Source organism: Sceloporus undulatus, chromosome 1, assembly GCF_019175285.1.
Source record: "Sceloporus undulatus isolate JIND9_A2432 ecotype Alabama chromosome 1, SceUnd_v1.1, whole genome shotgun sequence".
In the NCBI taxonomy this organism is placed as follows: Eukaryota; Metazoa; Chordata; class Lepidosauria; order Squamata; family Phrynosomatidae; genus Sceloporus; species Sceloporus undulatus.
In genome coordinates this window covers 25,019,328-25,042,296 of record NC_056522.1, presented here as the reverse complement: position 1 = coordinate 25,042,296, position 22,969 = coordinate 25,019,328, and the positions used below count along the sequence as shown (strand labels likewise).

The following is a 22,969-nucleotide window of genomic DNA, read 5'->3' as shown; positions in this document are numbered from 1 at the left end:
GCCTCTATGTATCTTCTGCCTTGAATCGCATCTTGAGAGAAAGGCAGGATATTAAATGAACAAATGAATAAATAAATAAATCTGTGTTGTGTCTCACTGAAGTTGACTTGAAAACACTGGGATGCAGTGCTTCATGCCAGACATTCTGCCGTCCAGCTTCTTCAGTCTCTTGTGGTCTCCTCTCTCTTTACTTTCTGTCATCAAGAAGCCTCATCTAGGGCTGTTTTGCATTGCTTTGGCCATGTCATGGAAAAGTTGCTTTTTTGGAGGCTACATTTCCTATGGTTTCCTGAAAAAGGGGGGGGGGGGCGTTAGGGGAATTTTAGCTAAAAAGTGTTTACAAGCTCTGGCGTGACACTTTTTTCAACTGAGGTGGGTGCTGGTGAGCATTGGGAATTCCTTCCTTGTACTTTTTCCCTGCTCTATAATAAATGGGGATCTTCATGGTATCTCCATGTATGTCAGTCAGCGATATTATGGCTTTTCCTTTTCCCAAAAGGTGAATATCCCACCATTGGCCAACAGGGTGATCCTCTTGGAGAACATGAGTTGCTTTTGGCCCATCATACAGATCAAGATTAAACGTTGTCAGCAGGTAGGAAGGAGATCAAAATTTACCTGTTGTTGCCAGTTGCAAAGCTGCCAGGTGGGAAGGACTCCTAAACCAAACTACTGCTTTGTCTAAATAATCCTCCCAGAAAAATGGTGTCACTGAAGAGGGCTTTGTCATTCACAGGGTGGCATTGACACGCGTGTGCGTGGCCTTGAGGTGCTGGGTCCAAAGCCCACCTTCTGGCCCATCTTCAAGGAGCAGCTGTGCAGGCGCACCTTCCTCTTCTACACCACCAAGGCCCACACGTGGTGTCAGGAAATCTCTGAAGACCGGATGCAGCTGCTGCAGCTCTTCAACAGGTCAGGCATTCCTGGAGAATCTATTTTGTCCAGAGCTGCAAATGGGAAAGATAATGGGATGGTCTGGGATGTAGGGAAAGAGGAAGGAATCTCAGCTAGAGCTTGTTCCCAGAGATGCTCCTTTTTGTGGTATAAGAGAACCAAACTTCTTATCCCTCATTCCCAACATACTGCAAGATAGCTACCCACTTTCTGTCCCTCTCAGTGCCTTAGTTTGTTCAAACCTGTGCCCTTCGTTGTCCCATTACTCCCTCCCTCACAAGTATTGTTGAATACCCCTCCCCCTGCACTTTGAGCCAAGAAGCACATGCTGTCTGTCTTTGCTCCTGCAGGTTGAACAGTGTGTTGCGCCATGAGCAAGTGTTTGCTGATCACTTCCTTCCTGACGATGAGGCTGCCCAGGCCCTGGGCAAGACCTGCTGGGAGGCTCTGATCACTCCTTTGGTGCAGAACATCACCTCTCCAGGTGCAGAATCCCTTTCTTTCATGCTAAGGGCCATGGTGGTCATACAATATGGCCAGTCTCCCCTTTTCTGGCAACTTTATTTATTTGTGGTGCTTTCTGGTCTTTCAGATCCCAGTGGCATCAGCTCCTTGTCATGGCTGCTAAGCCAATACTTGGATAATTTGGAGGCAGCCTGGAAGGGCAAGAGCCAAGCTGCGATCTTCAACTCCTGCGTCCGGCGTCTGAGTCACCTTCTGGTGCATGTGGACTCCAGCAGTTCTGAGCCTGAGGAGATGAAGCCCCTTGCGAAATCAAGTAAGGAGGGGCTGGGAGGCAGTAAGCAAGAAGTGGTAAGGAAACAGTAGGGAAGTCCTTGTAGTTGTCTTGGTAAGAACAAGAATATAGGTCCCTCTAAGCCTAGGAGGAGACTGTATAGAGGAAGTGGGTACTGAGTGGGTAGCAGAGTCTTGCTAGGCAGGAAGAAACCTGTTGAAGGACCAAGAGATTGGAGGTGGCTGTCTGAGGACTCTGGTACCTGTATGTCCAAATGTCATTGGTAATGCTGTGTTAACCTTACATAGCAGATGGAAAGAATGGGAAGAACATAGAGTCACGCTTGGGAGCTGTCAAGGAAGCTGTGAAAAAACCCAGCAGCACAGCAGGCATCACACAGTGCTGGAAAGGTGTGGTCCAACAGCAGGTAGGTGGCCGAGAGATGACAACAAGAGGACCTTTAAGAGAGATCAAAAGTCCCCACCAAACTGGGTAACAGGTTGTAGATTTGGATCCTGTAATGTTGCTAGTGGCCCTGTGGTTTTATCTAGGTGAAGTGGTTCCTGGAGTTCTCCTGGCAAGCCTCAGACTTTGTAGAGCAGTATTGCAGCACTTACCTGCGCCTCCGCACCGCCATGGAAGAGCTCTTTGGGCAACAGATGTCCTTCAGGCTGGCTCTGTGCCACGGCTTCTCTGGGGGCTTGCTGCAGCTCTCCTTCTTGACAGCCATGCATGTGAGTAAGGGAAGGGTGGATGGGCAAGGCTAGGGATGGTGGTTGGGCACCTCCTTGCATCCTAGTGATGGAAATATCAGAACTGGTCCTGCCCCATCAACCCAGGTTCTTAGCTTCTCAGAGTTGTAGGTCCTTCTAAAGCTAGGAGGAGACTTTATGAGGGGGGGCATACGCGTAGGCCATGTTTGAGGCATCAGTCTATCAAGTTCATTCCCCCTGCCTTAACCAAGCAGAGCTTCATTTCACAATGTTGGTCCTTATCTTGTTGCCAGCTCAAAATCCATTTTGAGACCTCAGACCTGGCTTATGCGTATGGACCCCCTCCCATAAAGTCTTTAGAAGGACCTACAACTCTGAGAAGCTGTAGCCACATGTTACTCCCATCAGTCTCTCCTTTCATCTCTTCCCTTTTCTACTGAGCTCTGTGGAGCATCTCCTTTGCTCTAGTTCACCTTGCATTTCCTGTGCTGTGACCCTCAGGTAAGTGAGCAGTTTGCCCGTTACATCGACCACTGGATCCAGGAAAGCTGGGCGGATTCAGGCAATGTGGAGACCTTGCAGCATCTGCAGCAGAGTCTGGAGCCCATCCTCTTCTTGGCAGGCCTGGAGTTAGCCAACACCTTTGAGCACTTCTACCGGTGAGGCTTTGGTGGTGGTGAAGAGGTACAGAGCCAAGGAGAGGGAGAGGTGGGATTCAAGTAGGGAGTGCAGTACAGATGAAACTTCAGTCCCTGAGTTTTCTTCTGAGGGCTGGGTTGAAGCAGCCTTGGCTCTTGCAGGGGAACTAACTAGGCCCTAGACCTCCAAGGGAGAGAATAGGTACAAGTGGGGATGAGTTGTGGTCAATGTAGATTGCCTGGCCTTCTCTCTCCTCCTGACCTTCTTGCCTCTCCAGGTACTACCTGGGAGACCGGCTCCTGTCCCAGGGCAAGACATGGTTGGAGTGTGCTGTGGTGGAGCACATTGGACTCTGCTTCCCCAACCGTTTCCCTCAGCAGATGCTGAAGAACCTCAGTGAGTTGGAGGAGCAGCAGCAGCAATTTCACCTCTTCCAGTTGCAGCAGTTTGACAAACGTCTGCTTCAACTTGATCGTGATGGGAAATGTGAGGAGGAGGAACAGGAAGGAGAGGTGAGCAGGGATGTGGGACAGGAACTTCTTCCCATGAGCCAAAGAGGCCTTTTGCAAACCAAGGCCTTTCTGTTTTATCATGTGACTACTTACTGGCACTCCTGCTAGACTGCCCTTAGTCACCAACCTGACATTTGACCTGTTTTGCTCTCAGATGTTGGAGGAAGAGACAGAGGTGAAAATGCTGGCCTTGTCTCCATGCTGTTGGACCATCTCTCCACACTGTTACATGGGAGAGCCTGCCAGATTTTTCCCATCACCCCTCAGTCTGCAGCTGGGCAAGTTTTCAGACTTCTATACCCAGAGTGAGTGTGAATGTGAATGTGAGCCTAAATTAGGCCATGTAGGATGGTCCCTATGAGCCCTGCTGCCTCCCTCAGGCTTAGCCAATGGTGAACAGATCTATCCCACTTCTGAGGCAGCAAAATAGAGAAGTGTCCAAAAACCTGGGAATGAATGGCATGCAACTTTCCATACAGAAATTCTGTACTATGTCTAGGAGAGCTATAGGGCTTTGGGTCAGGATTCCTGACAAGCAGCATTAAAGGGGTTCATCATTTGTGGAAGGACTGGCTAAGGAACAGTGGTATCACTGGGGTGTGTGTGTGTGGATACTGCAGACCACACCAGGTGACACCTCAGAGGAGGGGTGACACCCAAACAAGTGCACCCCCTCCCTTCCCTGTGCCCGTTTACTCTGGGGGCAGGGAGGGAGGTTGTTCTGGGCACCTTCCCTCCCTCTCTCCCATGTGCCATTTTATTCCAGAGTAAGCTGGTGTATGGCAGGGAGGTGTATGGCAGGGAGGGAGGGTGCTCTGGGCACTTTCTCTTCCTCCTACGCACCATTTTACTCTGGAGTAAACTGGCGTGCTGCAGAGAGAACGGGTGCTCTGGGCACTGTCCCTTCCATGCAGTGGTTTACTCATGAGTAAAATGGTGCATGTTTCTGTATGTGGGGGAAGAGACTTTGTATCTTCCTGCTTCAGCATTTGACCAGTCACCTTGAAGACAGCAGTTGCATGTTGGCAGCTGTTGTCCTTTGAGGAAAGATCTGTACTGTCTCAGATCTTAAAACTGCTTGAACCTGAGGGCTCATGGAGCCTTTTGATCAGTTTTGCCAGTGTTATCTCTCTGTTATCATATTCTTCATCTTTCATAGGTCAAAGCCATTTTGGGCTAGAGGTAACAAAACCACGGCATTTACAGTGGACTTGGTTGGGCCACGCGGAGCTTGAGTACCAGGGCTGCACCCTGCATGTGTCTACGCTGCAGATGTACATCCTTCTTTGCTTCAACAGTGCTGAGGTCCTGACTGCCTTGATCCTTACTGGCTCTGCCAGCCTGGCCTGATTGTGATTCATAGGATGGAATACATTCCCTTCTTATAGGCCCTCTGCATCTTGTGCAGTATATCTGAAAGTTCAGAAAGATGAAAACTTGCAAATCCCACTGATCGATTTGGCTCTGGGGCCCAAACCGTATTAAGCTAACTCTGCATGTGCTCTGGTGGGAGTCAGTATATTTGAGCTTTGTTATAAAATTGCGAATCTTTTTCTAGGACTATGGTGGCGTTGATGGGAAATAGAAGGTAGCATTGGTTCAGTGGCTTCTGTTTTTGCTGCCCAGATTCAGTGAAAATACTTAGCTTTACACAGTCTATAGATAGTTTAAGGATACTTTAATCTTCTGCAATGTCAGACTGCCAGTACAGTTAGCAAACGTGATGCTTAAGAATATTACTGCATTCTAAGGGATTGTGCTGAAGTGATAGTGAGATCTAGATAGAGTTTTGTCTACATTACATTGAAAATCTCAGAGTTGTTTGTCTTTTGCATTTGTCAGTGTTTTGCAAATAGGTCACCATTGTTCTAAACCTGCATTAAAGATGTTATACAAATAGTTGCAGCATTTCTCAGGGTACCTGAAGACTGCAGATAATCTCTGTATCATTGTCCCTCTGTATTCAATTTCATCCCCCCCCCCTTTTCTTGGTCTTAGGAGGTTTCTGTGGAGACATTATTGCAAGCAACAGGTCTCTCCCATGTTCTCTTGAATCATGCACTGAAACCTCTGACAAAGGAGAATGCAATCCTCAGCCAGAGTGAGAGTAAGTATGGAGGAGCTTCCAGTTACAGGAAAAAGGGGATCCTGGTCCACTTGGGAAGTTAGCCTGGTGGGCAGGAAAGGATGCTGACCTCCCACTAGTGCAAGGAGCACTTGGGTTTGTCTAGTCTTCCTGGGGCTGAAGACAAATTTCCCAGGAAGGCCTACCAGATGGCAACTTGTGCTGGGAATCCCAAGGAGTTTGCAGTCTCCATGTCTTTTGACTCTAGGTATCTTGAAGCTGAACCAGGCATCATTGGTCCAGCTATCTGGCCAGCACTTATGGGTTTCGCCTAGGCCAGAATACCTGAATGTGAATGAGGATGAGGGGCATGCTCTGATGAAAAAGAGGAACATCATCTGCTCCCTTCTCATTCAGATCCTAAAAGAGGAGAAGGAGATCCACATTGACAAGCTGGTGTTCAAGGTAATGGAGTACAGAGATTCCTTTCTGTAGCTCAGTCCAGCTGTTAGCTCACTGGATGTTTAATTCATGATTTCTGCTCCTTCTAGGTGATACATGCCTACCTGAAAATAGAGTGTGTCTCCACGCCAAAATTCTTGCGCTTCTGCTGCAGCAGTGTTGATGTCCTGTCCTGCATCCTGCACTTACTGAACCAGGGCTCTGTTCGACGCCAGGAAAACCATCCACAGTTCTTGGAGTATGTCTCCACAGAGCTCTCAAGCCAGGCCCTGCCAAAGAACCAGCCTCAGGCAACCTTTCAAACTGTGCAGATCAAAAAAGTCCCTAATGTGCCATGTGTGGAAAAGAGACAGTCATTCTCTACATTTAGATAGAAGTGGCTACTCACTTGGCCGAGTGGTTGTCCAAGAGCCCTCTTTTTGTGGCTGGGGTGAGAGGGCTGCCTCATTTATGTGTGAGCATGGCTGGAAAGATCTTGCTCCCTGGGTGGCCCTAGGTCGTTGTACTGATTTAAAAGTTACAACGGCAACATGGAACTACATGTGGTCCATTATCAGTAAAGTGAATACAGCCAATTCCCTCCTGAGAAGAGAAACAGGATGAACTGACATTGCAAGCAGCAATTTCCCAGAAGGTAGATGTTAAACCAACTGACTCGTGCATTTGTTACTTGACTGCAATGTATCTGCCAGCCATAAACTCCCTGAACTAGCAGTTGGAATGCGAACTTATGCCAGAGAATACAAGGGATGGTGGAGATTACCGTAAATCTCGACTATAAGTCGACCTCATGTATAAGTCGAGGGCAGGTTTTTGGACCAAAAGTATAGATTTTACTATGACCCATTCACAAATCAAGGGTAAAATTTACAGGCACGTAACAAAGGATGTAAAGGATATAGCAGAGAAAAACTATGCCAAACAACTTATAAAATTGCAGGAGGCATAACTGTTTGTACTCACACTAAAGGCTAGATGGATAAGAATGCAATGGGGAGTTGGTACTGGCAGGTCAGAATATGCTCTTGCCTTTCACCAGGAGATGGTTGCTTTTTAAATAAGAGTTAAAGTGCAGTACTTACATTGACCTGTGGATAAGTCGAGTTGGTTTTTTTGGGGTCAATTTTTGACTAAAATTTCTAGACTTATACGTGAGTATATACAGTAGTAAACAGCCACAGTCTTGGCTACATGATCAGAATAACTTGTGGATGTAAAACCCAGGCATAACATGCACTTGCCTTATTTTCAAACCGCTGCAGAACATGGCAATTTCACCCTTTCTTCACATAGGCTTCTTGGCAAACGGACTATATCCTTCCCACTGGTGGGGGTCAAAATCTCTGACATGCTTGCAGATTAGTGAAGGGGCATTCCCCATCCATTGGTGTTAATCCTGATGTAGAACAAGGGTGGTATTTTATATTAACTACAACCTTTACTATTCAAGCTGCTTCTGGCTTTTTGTAACACCTCTCACATTTCTTCCAAGTTTTCTGTTTGGTCCTTAATCACTCTCTGTTCTCAACGTTGTCTTTTCCTTTTTCTGTAGGAATCTAGTGCCAGGTTTGTTCAGCAGTCTAAAAAATGTTTTAACGGTTTTGTTGACAGAGTTTTCCTCTGCTCAAAGCTTAGCATGAAGAGTATAGAAATTTGCATTTGTGGAACTCCATTTTCAAAGTATTTCCAAATGACAAGGGCAAAGGTGCCTGTAGCCTTCCCCAACCTGCCAGCTGTGTTGGACTACTTCCACCATGACAGCTGGGGACATAGTCCAATACAGATGCCAGGTTGGGGAAGGCTGGGCAAGTGTTTTAACCCAGCCACATTTATACATTTTCACGTTTTAAGAAGTCAAATATCACATTTTCACTTGACTCGCAAGATCATGCCAACACACTCGGTCACAATGGTACCAGCATTAATTTATTAAAATTAATCCAGAAAGCAACCTTACATTAAGTTTTAACAAAAATAGAATCTTGTAAAAAATGGGGTTAACCCACCATCCCTGCTCTCCTAACCACAAGCAGCCGTGTCCACCATGCAGGCGTAACACCACAGTTTAGGTCTCTTGAGTTCGGTAGGATACACTTTCAAGGCAGGGGAGGTTGGCCTGGCAGTTTTCATAACACAAGCTCCAGGTAGATCAAGGCCCTGGCCGTAAAGCCTGTGTGGTTTAGGAGTCAGGAGATGGGAAGGGGACATTTGTGAATCCAGCTAGGGAGGGCAAGGAGGCTCTAGTAGCTGGCACAGGACATCTACTTTGCTGCAATCACTGGTTCTAGTTCCCTTGTTCAAAGTAAGTACTTAAAAGACAAAGCAGGAGAGAGATTATTCCTGTGTGTACCTCCCTCCCATCCTACCTGATCATCATTGGATCTCACACATGCTTGTGAATCTGACATGGCCCAAGGAACCTATTACTGCAATCCAGTGAAGGTAGAACTTGGGCTCACCTGCACATCTGAGAACTTCTCACAGCCCTGTTCCAACAGCATTCTGGTTTGGGGAGGGTGCTGGAGTGGTTTCACTCATACTGACTACAAACGGAGTGTATAATAATTCATAAGCTGGTTTAATCATAAGAACATGCCTTCCCCATAAGGGACTCCATCTCCTCTAATAGCTGCATGAGCGGTGGCTCTCCTTTGCACATTATTTGACCTAGGCAAAACTGAAGTAGGGAAGTAGATTTATCCCTATTCCTTGATAGACCTTTTTAAAAAATGTTCTGCTTTTCTTGCATCCGCCATAAAAGCTAATCTCTTCCCACTCCTCCTCCCGTCATTGCTTAAAGCAAAAGCATTTCTTTCCCATTCCACTGGAAGGGCCTTCAGTTCCATAAAAACACTGGCTTGCAGTGCTGGTTTTCTATGACGCTTCCCTTCATTGCAGCTGAGCAACTCAACTCTATTTGGAGCAGATCCTGGACCAAAAAGCTATTCTGAAGTGGCCACTTGTATGCCACCTCCCTATCCTGTGCTCATAGCTTATGGATTAGGAAAAAACCCCTCCAGTATCTTTCACAATAATATCTGGAAGCAGGGTATGAACTACACAAAATACCTCACAGACACCTCCCTGCTCCAAAAGAACAGGGTCTGCTGCAGAAACAAAAGTGGCATCCACCTTTGTTGCCTTTGCTATACCTTTCTCTTTTATATACTCTTGTTCTGTGCCTTCAAGTTGTTTCCAACTTAAGGTGAACCTATAATTTTTTTTCCTGACAAGATTTGTTCAGAGGAGGTTTGCCTTTGCCTTCTTCTGAAGCTGAGAGGGTGTAACTTACCCAAGGTCACCCAGTGGGTTTCCATGGCCAAGTGGGAATTCAAACCCTGGTCTCCAAAGTTATAGTCCAATGCTCAAACCATCACACCATGCTGAGTCTTTATATACTCTGGCCTAAACAATTTCTAAAGGCAGGAGAAGCCAAACAGTACAGGGAAGGGATGGATAGAAGAGACAGGGGAAGGCTTTTCATGTTAAAAGAGAATAAAACCCCAGTAGCCCTCGGGTAAATTCTGAGATAAAGAGAGGACTGTAGAGTGGCACTTGTGGGCAGAAGTCCAGCTTGCCCAGAATGCTACTGGGTGAGCCTGGATGAGCAACCCTAGGAGGAGGGTGTTAACACACATCTTTTAGACATATTACAAGATAGCAGTCTGTAAAAGAGAACTTGCCTTTCCCTTTCTTGCCCAAGCCAGCCAGGCAAGGTGTGGAAGGGAACAAAGTCCCAATTGCCACAAGGAAAACACCTTTCAGGGGAAGCAGGGAGCAGCAGTGTGAATCCCCTCGGTTTCTCATTCTTGACCCCGCTTGGACAGAGAAAACTGGCCTGGTGTTCTAGTAACAAGAGGTCAGGTTGAGAAGCCACATGTGTATGCGTGTGTGTGTCTTCCTTCCATTTCCTAGGACCCACGTTCACATTAAAACTAAACAAAATCATGGGTGAGATGTAAAGCAAATGTGCTCCTTGCAAAGAAAAAAATGGAACAAGCAGGGCTCTGGCCAGACTTGGGCTCCACTGCTGGGCAGTCAGTCATTCATTCAAAATCCAAGGAGCCCAGCAGTCTCTCCTCTGTCATTCAGTCTGGCAGAGCCCTGATACTTCCAGAAGCTGCCTGTTTTTTTTAAAAAAATCACACACTTTTTGTATAGCCAAAGATGCCGATTGGGAAATGCTTGACATGAGTTGGCCACTGCGCAGCCAGCTGGAAAAACTTCACATCATTCCACTCCACACCATCAATGCAAACTACAAGAGAGAGAAGAGGAAGACACTCTCAGACTGGGAGCAATAATGGCAGAAGTCAGTGTTCTGGGTATTTAACATCTTAAGAGTGGGCAAGGGCCACCTAGTCCTATTACCTGCCATACAGGAAACACACCACTGTAGCACTCCTGAAAGATGCCCATCAACCTTCTATTTAAACTCCAAAGGAGAATCCATCGCTATGAGGCAGAGTAAGGCAAGAGCGAGATTGCTTAACAAAGAATTGTGTGCGCAAGTGATGGTGGAGACAATATTCAAGGTAAAACCAAGCCATTTGGTACAGCAGGATAGAAATGTACCTCAGCATTGGGTAAGCTATCTATAGCTGATGGGAGCTGCAGTCCAAAAGCATCTGGAGGGCCATGCATTCCCCAATGATGCTGTAGAGCAGGGGTAGGCAACCTGCGGCCCGTGGGCCGAATGCGGCCCGGCAAGGCCTTGGGACCGGCCCCAGCCTGGTCCTGCCGCCAATTGCCACCGGGGCCTTTGGCATCTCACACGAGGGGCATGGTGGGGCAATTGTCTATAGAAGCCTCAGAAACATGCATTTATCTTAACATTTTTTAAAAAATCAGCAAATTTTTTCGCATGTCCTCCATTTTTATTTAAAAAGTGCCCTCCATTTGAAAATTTTGTCCTACATTTGTGCTGGTTTATTTATTTATTTTTAATTTTTTTAATTATTTATTTTTTGGCTTCGGCCCCCCAGTTGTCTGAGGGACAGCAACCCGGCCCCCGGCTCAAAAGGGTTGCCTACCCCTGCTGTAGAGTGAAGAGGGGGCAACTTCAGTGGGTCTGGGGGGCCATGTCCCACCTGCCACCCCACTAAAAGGTGCCAAAACATAAATCTGCAAGTGATTAGAAGTCACTTTATTTTCATCCTCCCTTCACAAGCCAGCTTTTAGGGCTGTTTTGGCCAAAAACAAGGCATGAGTATGGGTGACAATTTGTTAAGAGAACCACACTTCTGGGAGGGCAGTTCTCTTTGTTTTAGTTTATATACCACCACATATTTTAGGGAGGATAGGAGGGAATGCCTTTGAAAGCTTCAAAATAGTGGAAATGACCACTGGCTTACCTTGTGAGAAGTTTGTTTTCAGTGATTGAGGCAGAAGGATCCTGTAGTGGGATGCTTCACTCTGACCAGGCAGGAAATTCAAAGCCTTTGTAGGAGCCACCGCTAGAGGGAGCCAACCTCCTCAGTAGCTTCAGTTGATGTTACAGCCAAGCATAAAGAATAGACAACTAGGGGCTGAACAGCCAGCGACTAAGGGGCTATTTTCAACTACATGTTGCGCTCCCTGATCTGGCATTTCCTTTTTACGCTGCATTATCTGGATGCAGTGCCAAAGAAGCGCCATGATGCCACTGGCCATGTGATCAGGCACACAGTGTGACGGTGGCATCAGGGCAGTGTCGGCATTGTCATGTGGACACCACGCCCCATGCTGCCCTGAGGCTGGTGTATAACGCCGGTCTGTACAGGCTGTAAGAGAACGATTAAAAACGGAAAAGGGGAGTGTAGCCCAACCACTTATAGATAACCATGTTAACCCAAAACGGTGGGGGAAAGGTAAGAAAAAAAATTCTATTAGAGGAACCAAGAGATCAAGTTCCCAATAGAGGGTGAGGAGGATGCTTTCGCCTCCATCGCTGAAAAAAAAAAATCTCATAAGGTAAGCCAATACAGTGGTACCTCGGGTTACGAAATTAATTCGTTCCACCGCCGCTTTCGTAACCCGAAAAGCCTTCGCAAGCCGAAAACCCATAGGCGCTAATGGGGAAAAGCCGCGATTTCATGTGAAATAGCGCCGAAAAGCACCAAAATTTTCTTCGTAACCCGAAATAACCTTCGTAACCCGGAACAGTTATTTCCTATGGGATTTTTTCGTATCCCGGAAATTTCGTAACGTGGGTATTTCGTATCCCGGGGTACCACTGTATTCATTTTTCCAGCAATGAAGGGGAAGCATCCTGTAGTGGGATATGACATAGCTCCCGAACAATAGGTGGATAAATGGAGAACTTGATTAGCGTGACACCACGGCTTGTAGCACGAGCCTACTGAATGATGCCTCAGATGATTGAAGAGCATTCAGACGGTAGCGGCAAATGAATGTGGATGGGGAAGGCCAAGTGGCTGCTCTAGAGATGACTGCAAGAGGAACATTAGTGGAGAGTGCAGCTGAGATAGATGCACTACATGTGGAGTGGGTGTAGACTGATTCAATCAGAGGGAAGCCAGATGATGTGTACTATGTGGTGATGCAAGATCTGATCCATCTAGAGCAGTGGTCCCCAAACTGTGCACTTGAAGAGATTTTGGACTTCAGCTCCCAGAAACCTCAGCCATGTTGGCCAATAGTCTGGAATTCTGGGAGCTGAAGTCCAAAATCCCTTAAAGAGCACAGTTTGCAGACCACAGGTCTTGAGTGTAGAAGATAACACCTTTTTGCCCAAAGAATTGTGATGGAAAGGCACATTCTGTCGGACACATGGAAATGTTGAGTTCGTTTGATGTATGTAATGCTCTGCGGAAATCCAGGGTGTGCCAGATTTTTTCCAAATCCTCCTTCAGGTGAGGACAGAACTACCGAACTAATATTATCTCTTATGATCTCTGGAAGGGAGTGTTGACTTTTGTTAGAAAGGAAGGATCCAATCGTAGTACTACAGTGGACCCTGAAGAACAAGAGCCCTCCCTTCATGATAATTGTCATCCTTCGGCCTGCAAGGGAGTGAACAGGCAGGCCCAGCTCCATCAGGGCTAGCCTGAAGATAGAGAGCCCTCCCTGCAGTCCATCTGCCTTGTGAGAATGTGAGAAGCATGGAACCTGGTTGTTTATCGGTGACATGAACAGGTCCACTTGGGGGTTTCCGAATCTGTGTGTTATCATGTGGAAGACTTCTGGGTGGAGGTGCCATTCTGTCTGGTCTATGTCTTGCCTACTGAGCCAATTGGCCCTTGTGTTTAGAGTCCCTTTGATATGTTCTGTCTTTAGTGAGTGCAGGTGTTTCTCTGCACAGCTGAATAGAAGGTCTGATTTCTTCATCAGAGACCTAGACTTTGTCCCTTCCTCTCTGTTTATATGTGCTTTTGTTGTCATGTTGTTGGTCCTGATCAATACTGTGTTGTTTTGGATGAGGTGGGAAATGCTTGGAGGGCTAGTCGGGCCACTCTGAGTTCCAGACAGTTGATGCTGTGAGTTTGTTCCTGGGAAGCCCTTTTGTCTTGGGCATATGAGTTGTTGCAGGCTGGTATCCATAGTCAGTTGGAGCTCTTGTTGTGGCCTGTTCAGGTGACCAGTCTGGAATCTTGTGAACATCCACCATTGAAAGGATTGTCTCACTTCTTCCGGTAGTACCAATCTCTTGTGCCTTTTCATTATTATTTGTTTTTGATATGGGAGGAGTAAGCATTGAAGTTTTCTCGAGTGGAATTTGGGGACTCCTTGCTGAGGGGTACAGAAGCAGTGATTTGTAGGCCTGACAAGATGTCTTGAGAGGTGTGTTGTCTCCCCGGGGCAAAGATCCATGATGTGACAGAGAGGCTGACAAGACTGGTCAAACCTACTGACCAATACCCCTTCCTTTTGGTCCACATGGGAACCAATGATACTGCAAGACACAGCCTTCAGAACATCAGAAGGGACTATGAAGCTCTTGGTAGGAAGATAAAAGAAATGGCTGCACAAGTTGTCATCTCGTCTCTTCTACCAGTTGAATGGCATGGTCCAGCAAGGGAGAGGAAAATAGCGGATGTGAACAACTGGCTCCGCAGATGATGCCGCCGAGAACGACTTGGATTCTTCGATCATGGGCTGCGGTTCCATGAGAAGGGACTTCTTGCAACGGATGGGTAGCATCTCATGCCAGTTGGAAGAAATGTTTTTGCCAACAGTCTCAAGAACTTGATCAGGAGGGCTTTAAACTGAGTTCCATGGGGAAGGGAGACAATATTAAGGAAGGCAAAAGGGCTGGAGAAAATAGTCAAACAGACATAGAGGAAACAAGAAAAAAAAGTGCAAGGACCCAACAGTGGGAGGCAAAAAAACTAGCACAGGCAGCAAGTAATGGGGACTCTTGGTCTGCAATGTCTCTACACTAATGCACAGAGCATGGGAAATAAGCAAGATGTACTTGAACTCGTAGTACAACAAAGCAAATATGATATAATAGGCATCACTGAAACCTGGTGGGATGAGTCTCAGAACTGGAATGTAGAAATAGAGGGGTATAACCTTTTTAAGAGAAATAGGCCAAACAGGAAAGGAGGAGAAATAGCACTATATGTCAGAGACGTTACACCAGTGAAGAGATCCAGGACATCAATACTGGCAGCCAGGTGGAGAGCATCTGGATAAAAATTAAAGGGGAGGGAAACAACAAGGATGTTATGGTGGGAGTCTACTACAGACCCCCCAGTCAGATGGAGGAATTGGATGATACCTTTCTAGAACAGATGACTACACACTTAGAAAGGAGAGATGTAGTAGTGATGGGTGACTTCAACTATCCTGATATTTGCTGGAATTCAAACTCAGCAAAATCTTCAAGGTCTAGCAAATTCCTCACTTGCCTGGAAAACAATTTCATTGTCCAAAAGGTGGAAGAGGCAACAAGGGGGTCAGCTATTTTAGATCTGATCCTAACCAACAAGGATGACTTGGTTAATGGGGTGCAAGTGGTGGGATCATTAGGTGGAAGTGACCATGTTATCCTGGAGTTTGTTATACAGTGGAAAGGAGAAGCCAGGCAGGCATAGTCAGACACGTATTCTAGACTGTAGGAGAGCGGATTTCAGTAAAATTAGAGAAGTATTGAGGGTGATTCTGTGGTCAGAAATACTAAAAGAGAAGGGAGTTCAGGACGGATGAGAGTTTCTCAAAAGGGAGATACTGAAGGCACAATTTCAAACAGTTCCAGTGAGAAAGAAAAACAAGAGGTGTCTCAAGAAACAAGGATGGATGACTAAGGAACTTTCACCTGAGCTAAATTTTAAACGGAACATGTATAAGAAATGGAAAAAGGGGGAAATCACAAAAAAGGAATTCAAAGAAATAGCAGGCATCTGTAGGGGTAAAGTCAGAAAAGCTAAAGCGCAGAATGAACTCAGGCTTGCTAGAGAGGTTAAGAACAATAAAAAGGGCTTTTTTGGATATGTCCACAGCAAATGGAAGAAGAGGGAAATGGCAGGGTCACTGCACGGAGAAGATGGCAAAATGCCAACAGGGGACAGAGAAAAGGCAGAATTACTCAACACCTTTTTTGCCTCAGTGTTCTCCAAAAAGGAAAAGGGTGCTCAAACTGAGGACCCACCTGGAATATTGTGTCCAGTTCTGGGCACCACAATTCAAAAAGGACATTGAGAAACTGGAAGGTGTCCAAAGGAGTGCAACTAAAATGGTGAAGGGTCTGGAAACCATGTCCTATGAGGAACGTTTTAGGGATCTGGGAATGTTTAGCCTGGAGTAGAGAAGGATAAGAGATGATATGATAGCCCTGTTTAAATATTTGAAGGGTTGTCATATTGAGGAGGGAGCAAACTTGTTTTCTGCTGCTCCAGAGAACAGGACCCGGAGGAATGGATGCAAGCTGCAGGAAAAGAGATTCCACCTCAACATTAGGAGGAACTTCCTGACAGTAAGGGCTGTTTGACAGTGGAACACACTCCCTCAGAGTGTGTTAGAATCTCCTTCTTTGGAGGTCTTTAAGCAGAGGCTAGATGGCCATCTGTCAGGGGTGCTTTGATTGAGATTTCCTGCATGGCAGGGGGTTGGACTGGATGGCCCTTGCGGTCTCTTCCAACTCTACAATTCTATGATTCTAAATGCAGGAGAAATCTATCAAATAAATGTGAGAGATGGTGGAGATAACCCATTTGTCTGATGTGGATGTTTCCCAAAAGTGAGTAAAGTGCTTTAGTCTACTACCCACCTTGGGTACCGGCCAGTCAGGACCTGGGAGAATTTTGGTTTTGTTTTCAGACTGAGATCCCTGAATTTTAATTGGTGGAGTTGGAAGCTTCTCCCAAATTCTTGGGATTGGAATGGTTGTCTTGTGTAGAGTTTTCGGCCAGACCCCTGTGATCTATTGGGTCTGTTATCTCTTGGATGAAAGGAGCCTGAATTGTTCTGGTATGTACAAAAGGAGCTTTGTCCCTGATGAAAGGATCTTTTGTCATCCATTCTAGGAAGGTAAGGTAAGGCTTTCCCCCTTATCCTTTGTTCCTATAAGGACTGGGGTTAAGAACTTCACTGAAGAACTTTTCTCCATCGAATGGAGCCATGGTACGGTTTGTTTAGCCCAGGCATCAATTTGCCAGTTCTTTAACCATATTTGTCTCCTTACAGGGATCAAAGCTGCCTGAGCCCTGGCATTTAGTTGGATGATGTCCAAGGAAGTGTCAGATGAGAACACTAGGACCTTGAGAAGTTTATTGATGCCCTGACATAATTTGGTATTGCCTCTGGGGACCTCCTGGATGAGGTTCTTGGCCCAGGTAAAGGCAGCACTTGATAGGATGGACACCGCCGAAGCAACTCTTATTGCTCTTGATAAAGCTTCAAAGGACTTTTTCAAGGCTGAGTCAGCCCTCTCATCTTCTGGATTTTTTAAATGAATCTTCTGTCTTTGGAGTGTATAGCGGAGGTGACAAGGGCAGAAACAGGTGTGTCCACAGGGAGACTTGAAGTTTAGAAATCATTGGGCGGGAACAGTCTGTTAGAGGATGGGGCAGATAAGGCTTCATCCTCCTCTTCCCCAGAGAGTTCACCCTCTTCGAGCTAGCTGGCCTGCTGGTATTGATCCTCAGAATCCCCTTCTTCCTCAGAGGAGTGGGGTGACTGAATACATCAGGCTCTTTTAACTTTTATGAGCTGGCCACAAGAGGGCGTTGGTCTCTTGCCTTTGCTTTGTTGCGGAATGGAGCAGCTACCAGGTTTCCTGCTTTTTTCTAGGGTGGCATTTGATTTTAGCCTGCCTTGGAGTAAATTTTCCCTGCTCTGAGGGGGGGATAGAGTTCAGGGAAGAGTGGGAGATGGGTGAAGATGAGGAGGGCTCATGGGTCCTTAGTTAGATGGGGATGTTCCCATCCTGAACTGTTGCGCAGCAGTGAATCGTTGGCTGTCGGAGAAGCTGGGAATATTGGCAAGAAGTCCTGGGTTGGCCCATAAGATGAGGTCTGCCCACCCAGAGGGTGGGTTCAGTAACTGGCCCGATATGGCGGCAGATTGGAGGGATATCAGGGACGAAATGAGTGTAGAGAGCTCAGGGGGGGAGCAGCTGGAAGAGAGGGCCTGGCATGGAGGGGGATGTTATTCACACCTGGGTCTTTCACGCCAGTCCGAGTCTTCTGGGTTCTGGGAATGAGTGGTCTGTTCCTGTGGGAGGCCGATGGACTCCCTGGACATATCGGGGCTGTCCTCCAGATTCCCCTGCATCCAACATGAGTTTGATCTCCCAGTGTCTCTGCAGAGCCACGGAAAAGGACAGAGGTGGGAGAGACAGATTAAGACAGGAGGGCAAGGAGAAGAATAAGAGTAAGAGATTTTTTTAATAGATGGATTGAGAGAAGAGGAGAAAAGAGAAGGCAGCACCGTTCGAGGTGAGTCTGATCAGAATAGAGGCAGGAATGAAAAACTCAAGCTACCGAGGGGGATTGGGATCCCTCTAGTAGCAGCTCCTACAAAGACTTTGTATTTCCTGCCTGGTCAGAGTGAAGCAAGAGAACCAACCCACTACAGGATGCTTCCCCTCCATCACTGGAAAACAGAGTGTTGGGGATGGATTTGAGAGAATAGGCCCCCATCCAACTCTGTTAGGGAAAGAAGAATTCAACTGCTACTAGGCCCCACACCTAGGAAGGGTGCAAGCCATCCCACCTACCACGTAGCATAGTGTTTTGATGCTTGGCTGTGCAGATCAGGCGTGTGATCCCCTCAATCACTTGGCTTTTTGGTTCCAAGTCCTTCTCTTTTGGTTTCTTACTCAGGAACATCACTGTGAAGGATAACAATAAGAGATTCAAAAGTGACAGATGTGGGAAATTCTATCTGTAAGTTGAATCAGTGCTGGCAGTGGCATCATTAGGAATGTGTGGGGAATACGGACCATAATGGGTGACTCTCCACAGGAAGATGTTACCAAGTGGTGCAGCTGCAGCCATGCTGGAGCTCAAACAGACCTTGGGGGAACTGGCACTTGGACGAGGCAGTCCCTTTTATTTGGGCTTTGGCGTGGTTGAAGAGCCCAAACGGACCTCCGGGGGTGAAGGCAGTCCATCTACCCCTCCACTATGTGCCACCAACCTCCACTATGCCACTGAGAGCAAGTAAAACGTACGCCACTATGTGTCACCAACCTCCACTATGCCCACTCCTCAGAGTAAGTAAAACGTACGCTGGAAATCCAACCATTAGCAAAAGTGACATGGAGCCCTGATGCTGAGGGCAGTTACCTTTCTTGTTCTTTTCCTTGGTGACCACTGTCATGGCCATGGTGCTGGGGGGAGTCAGCTCCCCGGGGCCTGGGACACGGCTGACCTGCAGGGAGCGGAAATTGCTTTTCAAGGTGTTCTTAATGCCTGTTTCCCGCTTCTCAGCCTCTTTTTTCTTCTCTGGTCCCTGAGCAGTCCAGTAGTCTACCTGTAGACCCATTACCTCCACACCAGGACTCAAATTTCTGGGAGGAAGAAAAAACTAAGTTATAAAAATTAAGTTATAACAAAAAACTCTGGAAGTCAAACTAGACAATCAGCAGAATTCTGGAATGCTGCTGTACCAATCCAATCTATATAGGGAGTAAAGGTGAACTTTTTGAATGATTCCTAGACACCATGGAATAGGTTATCTTTTTAGAGTTTTGATTTAAAGATACAAAACCAAAAATGCGACTGACACGTTACTGACACATCGTAATAGATTTTCTATAAAAGGAAATCAGGTTCCATAGAAGGGTTCTAAACACCAGGTAGCATTCTGCTGGTGACATGCACATGGAAACACAGCTCAAGTCTCTTTTTAGGTGAAGGATAGGGAGCTACACACTATCTTTTTTGCCCCATTCCAAATCTCTCTGCTGGCCACTGTCAAACCCCAGAAGGGGTAGTGGTGGCACTTGCCAGTGAGGTAGGATGCTGGTGATCTAGGCTCCCGTTGGGAAGAGAAAGAAGGGTGCACTCCATCTGTGAATGCACCCTCATTTGTTTCCCCCTCTGATCAAAGAATCGGGATGGTTGACAACTCCCAGGGCAAGGGGAGGGCATGGAACTGTGCAAGCAAAGCATTACCTTCTGTCTGATATAGGCTCACAGCTCTCTCTAACATATCAGGTTTTGACAATGTTTCTTTTGGTTTCATTTGTAGTCCAGGGATTTTCTTAAATTGAGAAGGACTTTCAAATATATAAGCAGTTCCACATCCTCTTTGTGTCAGCAGTGTCAGAACATGATTCTGCTGAGCATTTACTTATTTAAAGTATGTATATCCTGCTCTTCAGCTGCATCCACATTCTAAGCACCTGCTCCAAGACCCGTTGTGACTATAGCCAGACTCCTACAACCATCCCAAACCCAAAAGCTTTCAGTTAAATGGCATTCCTCTTCACAGGTCTATTCTCCACCCCTTTTCTAGTTTTGTCCAGTCTAGAGGTGAAAGCTGAAGGTACCATAAATTTTGCCCACTAGCTGTACAGCACAAAAGGGCCAGCTGTAATCCTTTATCTCTGCTGTTCTCTTCTTACACAGTGACAATGGAGTCTTGTTCTATCTGTCTTTCGCCCACTATGACTCCTGTACTCCACTTAGTTAAAACACTTATATATTGCTTTTCATTTTTTCAAAAATCCAGTGCAGTTTACAATATTTCAATGCGTAAAACCCATAAAATACTATAAAATCAAGTAATAACATAATAAAACAGCTATAAAACACCAAGGTCATTAAAATCACCAAGTGTGTCAAGAATGGTTTAGTCTTGTCTAATTTAGCTTAATAAACCACACACCCACTGGTACTGCCCTTCTGTTAATACCCCAGTATCAGTATGGCACTGATAATGAGGTCATACTTGTTGCCTGAGGTGAAGGACAAGACTGTGCCCACTCCCCAGCTCAGGTAAGAGAAGTTATTTTAGCACTGGCAAAGTGACACTGTCCACAACATCCAATACACCAGAGGGCAGCTAGGTAGGAAGCTCAGGACAGGTTATGTGGCATACCCAAGTCGAGCAGCCAGAGTCCAAGGGGAACAGTAGCAAGTCTGCCATGATGCTTCCAGTATTTGCTTGACTCTGCCTAATGGTAGGTCTGGCCTTAGCCAAGTCAGACGAAACATGCTTACCCGGCCCCTGAGAGCCCACTGCTAACAGATGGAGAAGGTGGAGGGGTGCCCACTGCCTCCTTGGTATAAGGAACTCCTCCACCAGATGGAGAAGAGGAGCTCAGCAATGAGGTGGTGCAGATGGTAGCATCATCAGAATCAACTAAAGAAGGAGAGGGGGAAGAGTCTGATTATAAGGAACATGCTCTTGACTCCTTGTCCATCTAGCTGCTTGTCAGCAGGACCAACCTAAGTGAGTGGCTCATGCCTGGCTTCCCTTGATTATTAACTGCTACCTGACATTGGCTTTTCCATACTCTCACCTGAAGGATGGCCACTCTTTGCCAAGGAAAGTAAGAGCTTCCCAAAACTAATTGGGTGAGAAGTTGTTGAGCCAACTCCAATTTTTCCCTACATGGGCTGACTATAGAGTCCCTATCATCCCCAGCCAGGGGAAAATTTATCTGGTGGGTGCTAAATTGGGGAAGGCTGCAGCAAAAGTGGTCTAAGGCCTTTATGTGATCTCAACCCTTTTCTTCTGTGGCCTTCCAAACTCCTCAAAACACATAAAAATAAGTGAAAAAGGTGGCCTTAAAAAGTCACACTTTCAAAACGTGGTAGTTTAACACTCACTGATCTACCACTTCTCCAAAAGCAGAAAATGGCCAACAATTGACTAAAACTCCTGAAGTATGGTTGGCCCTCCATATCTATGGATTCCTTATCCAAGAATTCAACCATTCACAGCGTAACTGGAAAATAAAGGAAAATTCTTAAATCAAAGCTTGATTTAGGAATTTTATATAAAGGACATTGATTTAATGTGCCATTGTATATAATAGGATTTGAGCATCCACAGATTTTGGTATTTCATTGGGGGGCAGTCCTGGAACCAAACTTCAGCAGATACCAAAGGCCCACTGTAGATTTCTATTCTCTTCCACCCAAGTTTTGGCCGCAGATGCTGTTGTGTGGCCCACAATGGTGATAAAGGATTAAAATGAGTCCCCAGCACAGTTGCTTGCCAGCCAGTGCACAACCAAAGATTTGGCCAGTTCTTCCCCAACCTAGATGACCTTTCATGCTGCCTGATCCCTTGGGCTCATCATTTAATATTAAAATATTTGCAACCCTCCATGGGGGAGGGATAGGGTTTTTTAGAATTTTAACTGTATCTTGTTTTATTGTTGTTTTATATAATCCACTTGGATTCCTAGTGATTAAGTGGAATATAAATTAAAAAATATTATTATTATTATCTTGTCAGAACTGTGTGCAAGTGCCTGTGTTTGTCTTTTGGCAACTCCCTCAGCAGGAAAGGGAATGCCCCTGCATTGACATTTTCTCATTTTTACCTGATGTGTTCATTTTTACCTGATGTGATAAAAGAATGTGCAGTATCAGGCACACTTTTTCCTCAGGGTATATATTTTTAGGTAACTCCAACAACATGCATCATCCAGTTGCTGTATGTGCTCCTTTGTTTAGGATCAAAGGGTTTACATGGTAGTTTCCCAAGTTACAATATCACCAAGTTGGATGAGCTTTAGAGTCCTTGCAGAATCTTACCATGCACTCACTCCCAAGACTTGTTACTAACTGGAATTCATCTGTAAGACCGAAAAAAGGTTGCCCATCCCTGGCTTAGTCTGATGGAAGTCATTTCCCCCCTGCCTCAGATCCTAACGGCAGCCCAGAAATGTAGTTGATCCATGTTGGAAGACATAGGCAAGGAGGAAGAATAGAACCAGGCTGCTGAAGCTTCAGGACCCAATTTTGGTGCTATCTGCTTCTCACCTGAGGTGTTAAAGGACTGTTCCACAAGGCCCACCTTCACCACCTGCCAAAGTACAAAAGAAAGGAAAATTTCACTGACCAGTATAAGTGCCACTGACAGCTCATTTCCAACCAGCCAACTCAAATCACACCCTGTCCCCATACCAAAGTTTGTCTTCAAACTACTCAGCTTTCTGCAACAAAGCCACCTTTGGCCCCTTACCCATTACAGGTACCTCACAGTTCCAAAAGCAAAGTAGCCCAGAAGTGGGAAAAACTCTCTCACTCTCTCATTTTTGGGTGGTGAGGGGCCTCTATCTCCCAGAATTCCTCAGCCAGCATGGCCACTAGCCAAAAAATAACTTCTCCAAGCTGGGAGGGAATCACGGTGAAAAGAAGGCATTGGGATTTCACATGTAGTTATTGTAACAAGATTTGTAATTTATTGATATACAATAAGGAGCCCTGGTGGCGCAGTGGGTAAATGCCTGTACTGCAGCCATTCACTCAAGACCACAAGGTTGCGAGTTCAAGACCAGCAAAAAGGGCCCAAGCTCAACTCAGGCTTGCATCCTTCC

At 46.1% G+C, this 22,969-nt stretch overlaps 2 protein-coding genes across 12 annotated transcripts in view; one reads left to right on the top strand and one right to left on the bottom strand.

The window, feature by feature from the left end:
* LOC121919743 (cullin-7-like) overlaps window positions 1-6,735 on the top strand; it is a 36,868-nt gene extending 30,133 nt beyond the window's left edge. For 2 of the 7 annotated variants that reach the window (XM_042446622.1, XM_042446620.1), the window contains 13 exons: window positions 500-595; window positions 737-912; window positions 1,245-1,378; window positions 1,487-1,672; window positions 1,939-2,057; window positions 2,182-2,364; window positions 2,845-3,002; window positions 3,260-3,494; window positions 3,649-3,799; window positions 4,654-4,799; window positions 5,493-5,601; window positions 5,828-6,024; window positions 6,111-6,735. In XM_042446622.1, the coding sequence (XP_042302556.1) occupies window positions 500-595; window positions 737-912; window positions 1,245-1,378; window positions 1,487-1,672; window positions 1,939-2,057; window positions 2,182-2,364; window positions 2,845-3,002; window positions 3,260-3,494; window positions 3,649-3,799; window positions 4,654-4,799; window positions 5,493-5,601; window positions 5,828-6,024; window positions 6,111-6,395 (2,175 nt within the window). In that variant the 3' untranslated portion in view covers window positions 6,396-6,735. Of the gene's footprint in view, window positions 1-499; window positions 596-736; window positions 913-1,244; window positions 1,379-1,486; window positions 1,673-1,938; window positions 2,058-2,181; window positions 2,365-2,844; window positions 3,003-3,259; window positions 3,495-3,648; window positions 3,800-4,653; window positions 4,800-5,492; window positions 5,602-5,827; window positions 6,025-6,110 lie in introns of those variants that run through there. The other 5 variants (XM_042446621.1, XM_042446623.1, XR_006101573.1 and 2 more) reach the window with 5 other exon arrangements.
* Window positions 6,736-7,925: 1,190 nt separating this feature from the next.
* The window catches only part of LOC121919744 (phosphofurin acidic cluster sorting protein 2-like), a 275,361-nt gene continuing 260,317 nt past the window's right edge, over window positions 7,926-22,969 (bottom strand). For all 5 annotated transcript variants that reach the window (XM_042446626.1, XM_042446627.1, XM_042446628.1 and 2 more), the window contains 5 exons: window positions 22,413-22,455; window positions 20,637-20,778; window positions 18,756-18,979; window positions 18,185-18,298; window positions 7,926-10,279 (listed from right to left, as the gene is read on the bottom strand). In XM_042446626.1, coding sequence (XP_042302560.1) covers window positions 10,164-10,279; window positions 18,185-18,298; window positions 18,756-18,979; window positions 20,637-20,778; window positions 22,413-22,455 — 639 coding nt within the window. In that variant the 3' untranslated portion in view covers window positions 7,926-10,163. The remainder of the gene's footprint in view (window positions 10,280-18,184; window positions 18,299-18,755; window positions 18,980-20,636; window positions 20,779-22,412; window positions 22,456-22,969) is intronic.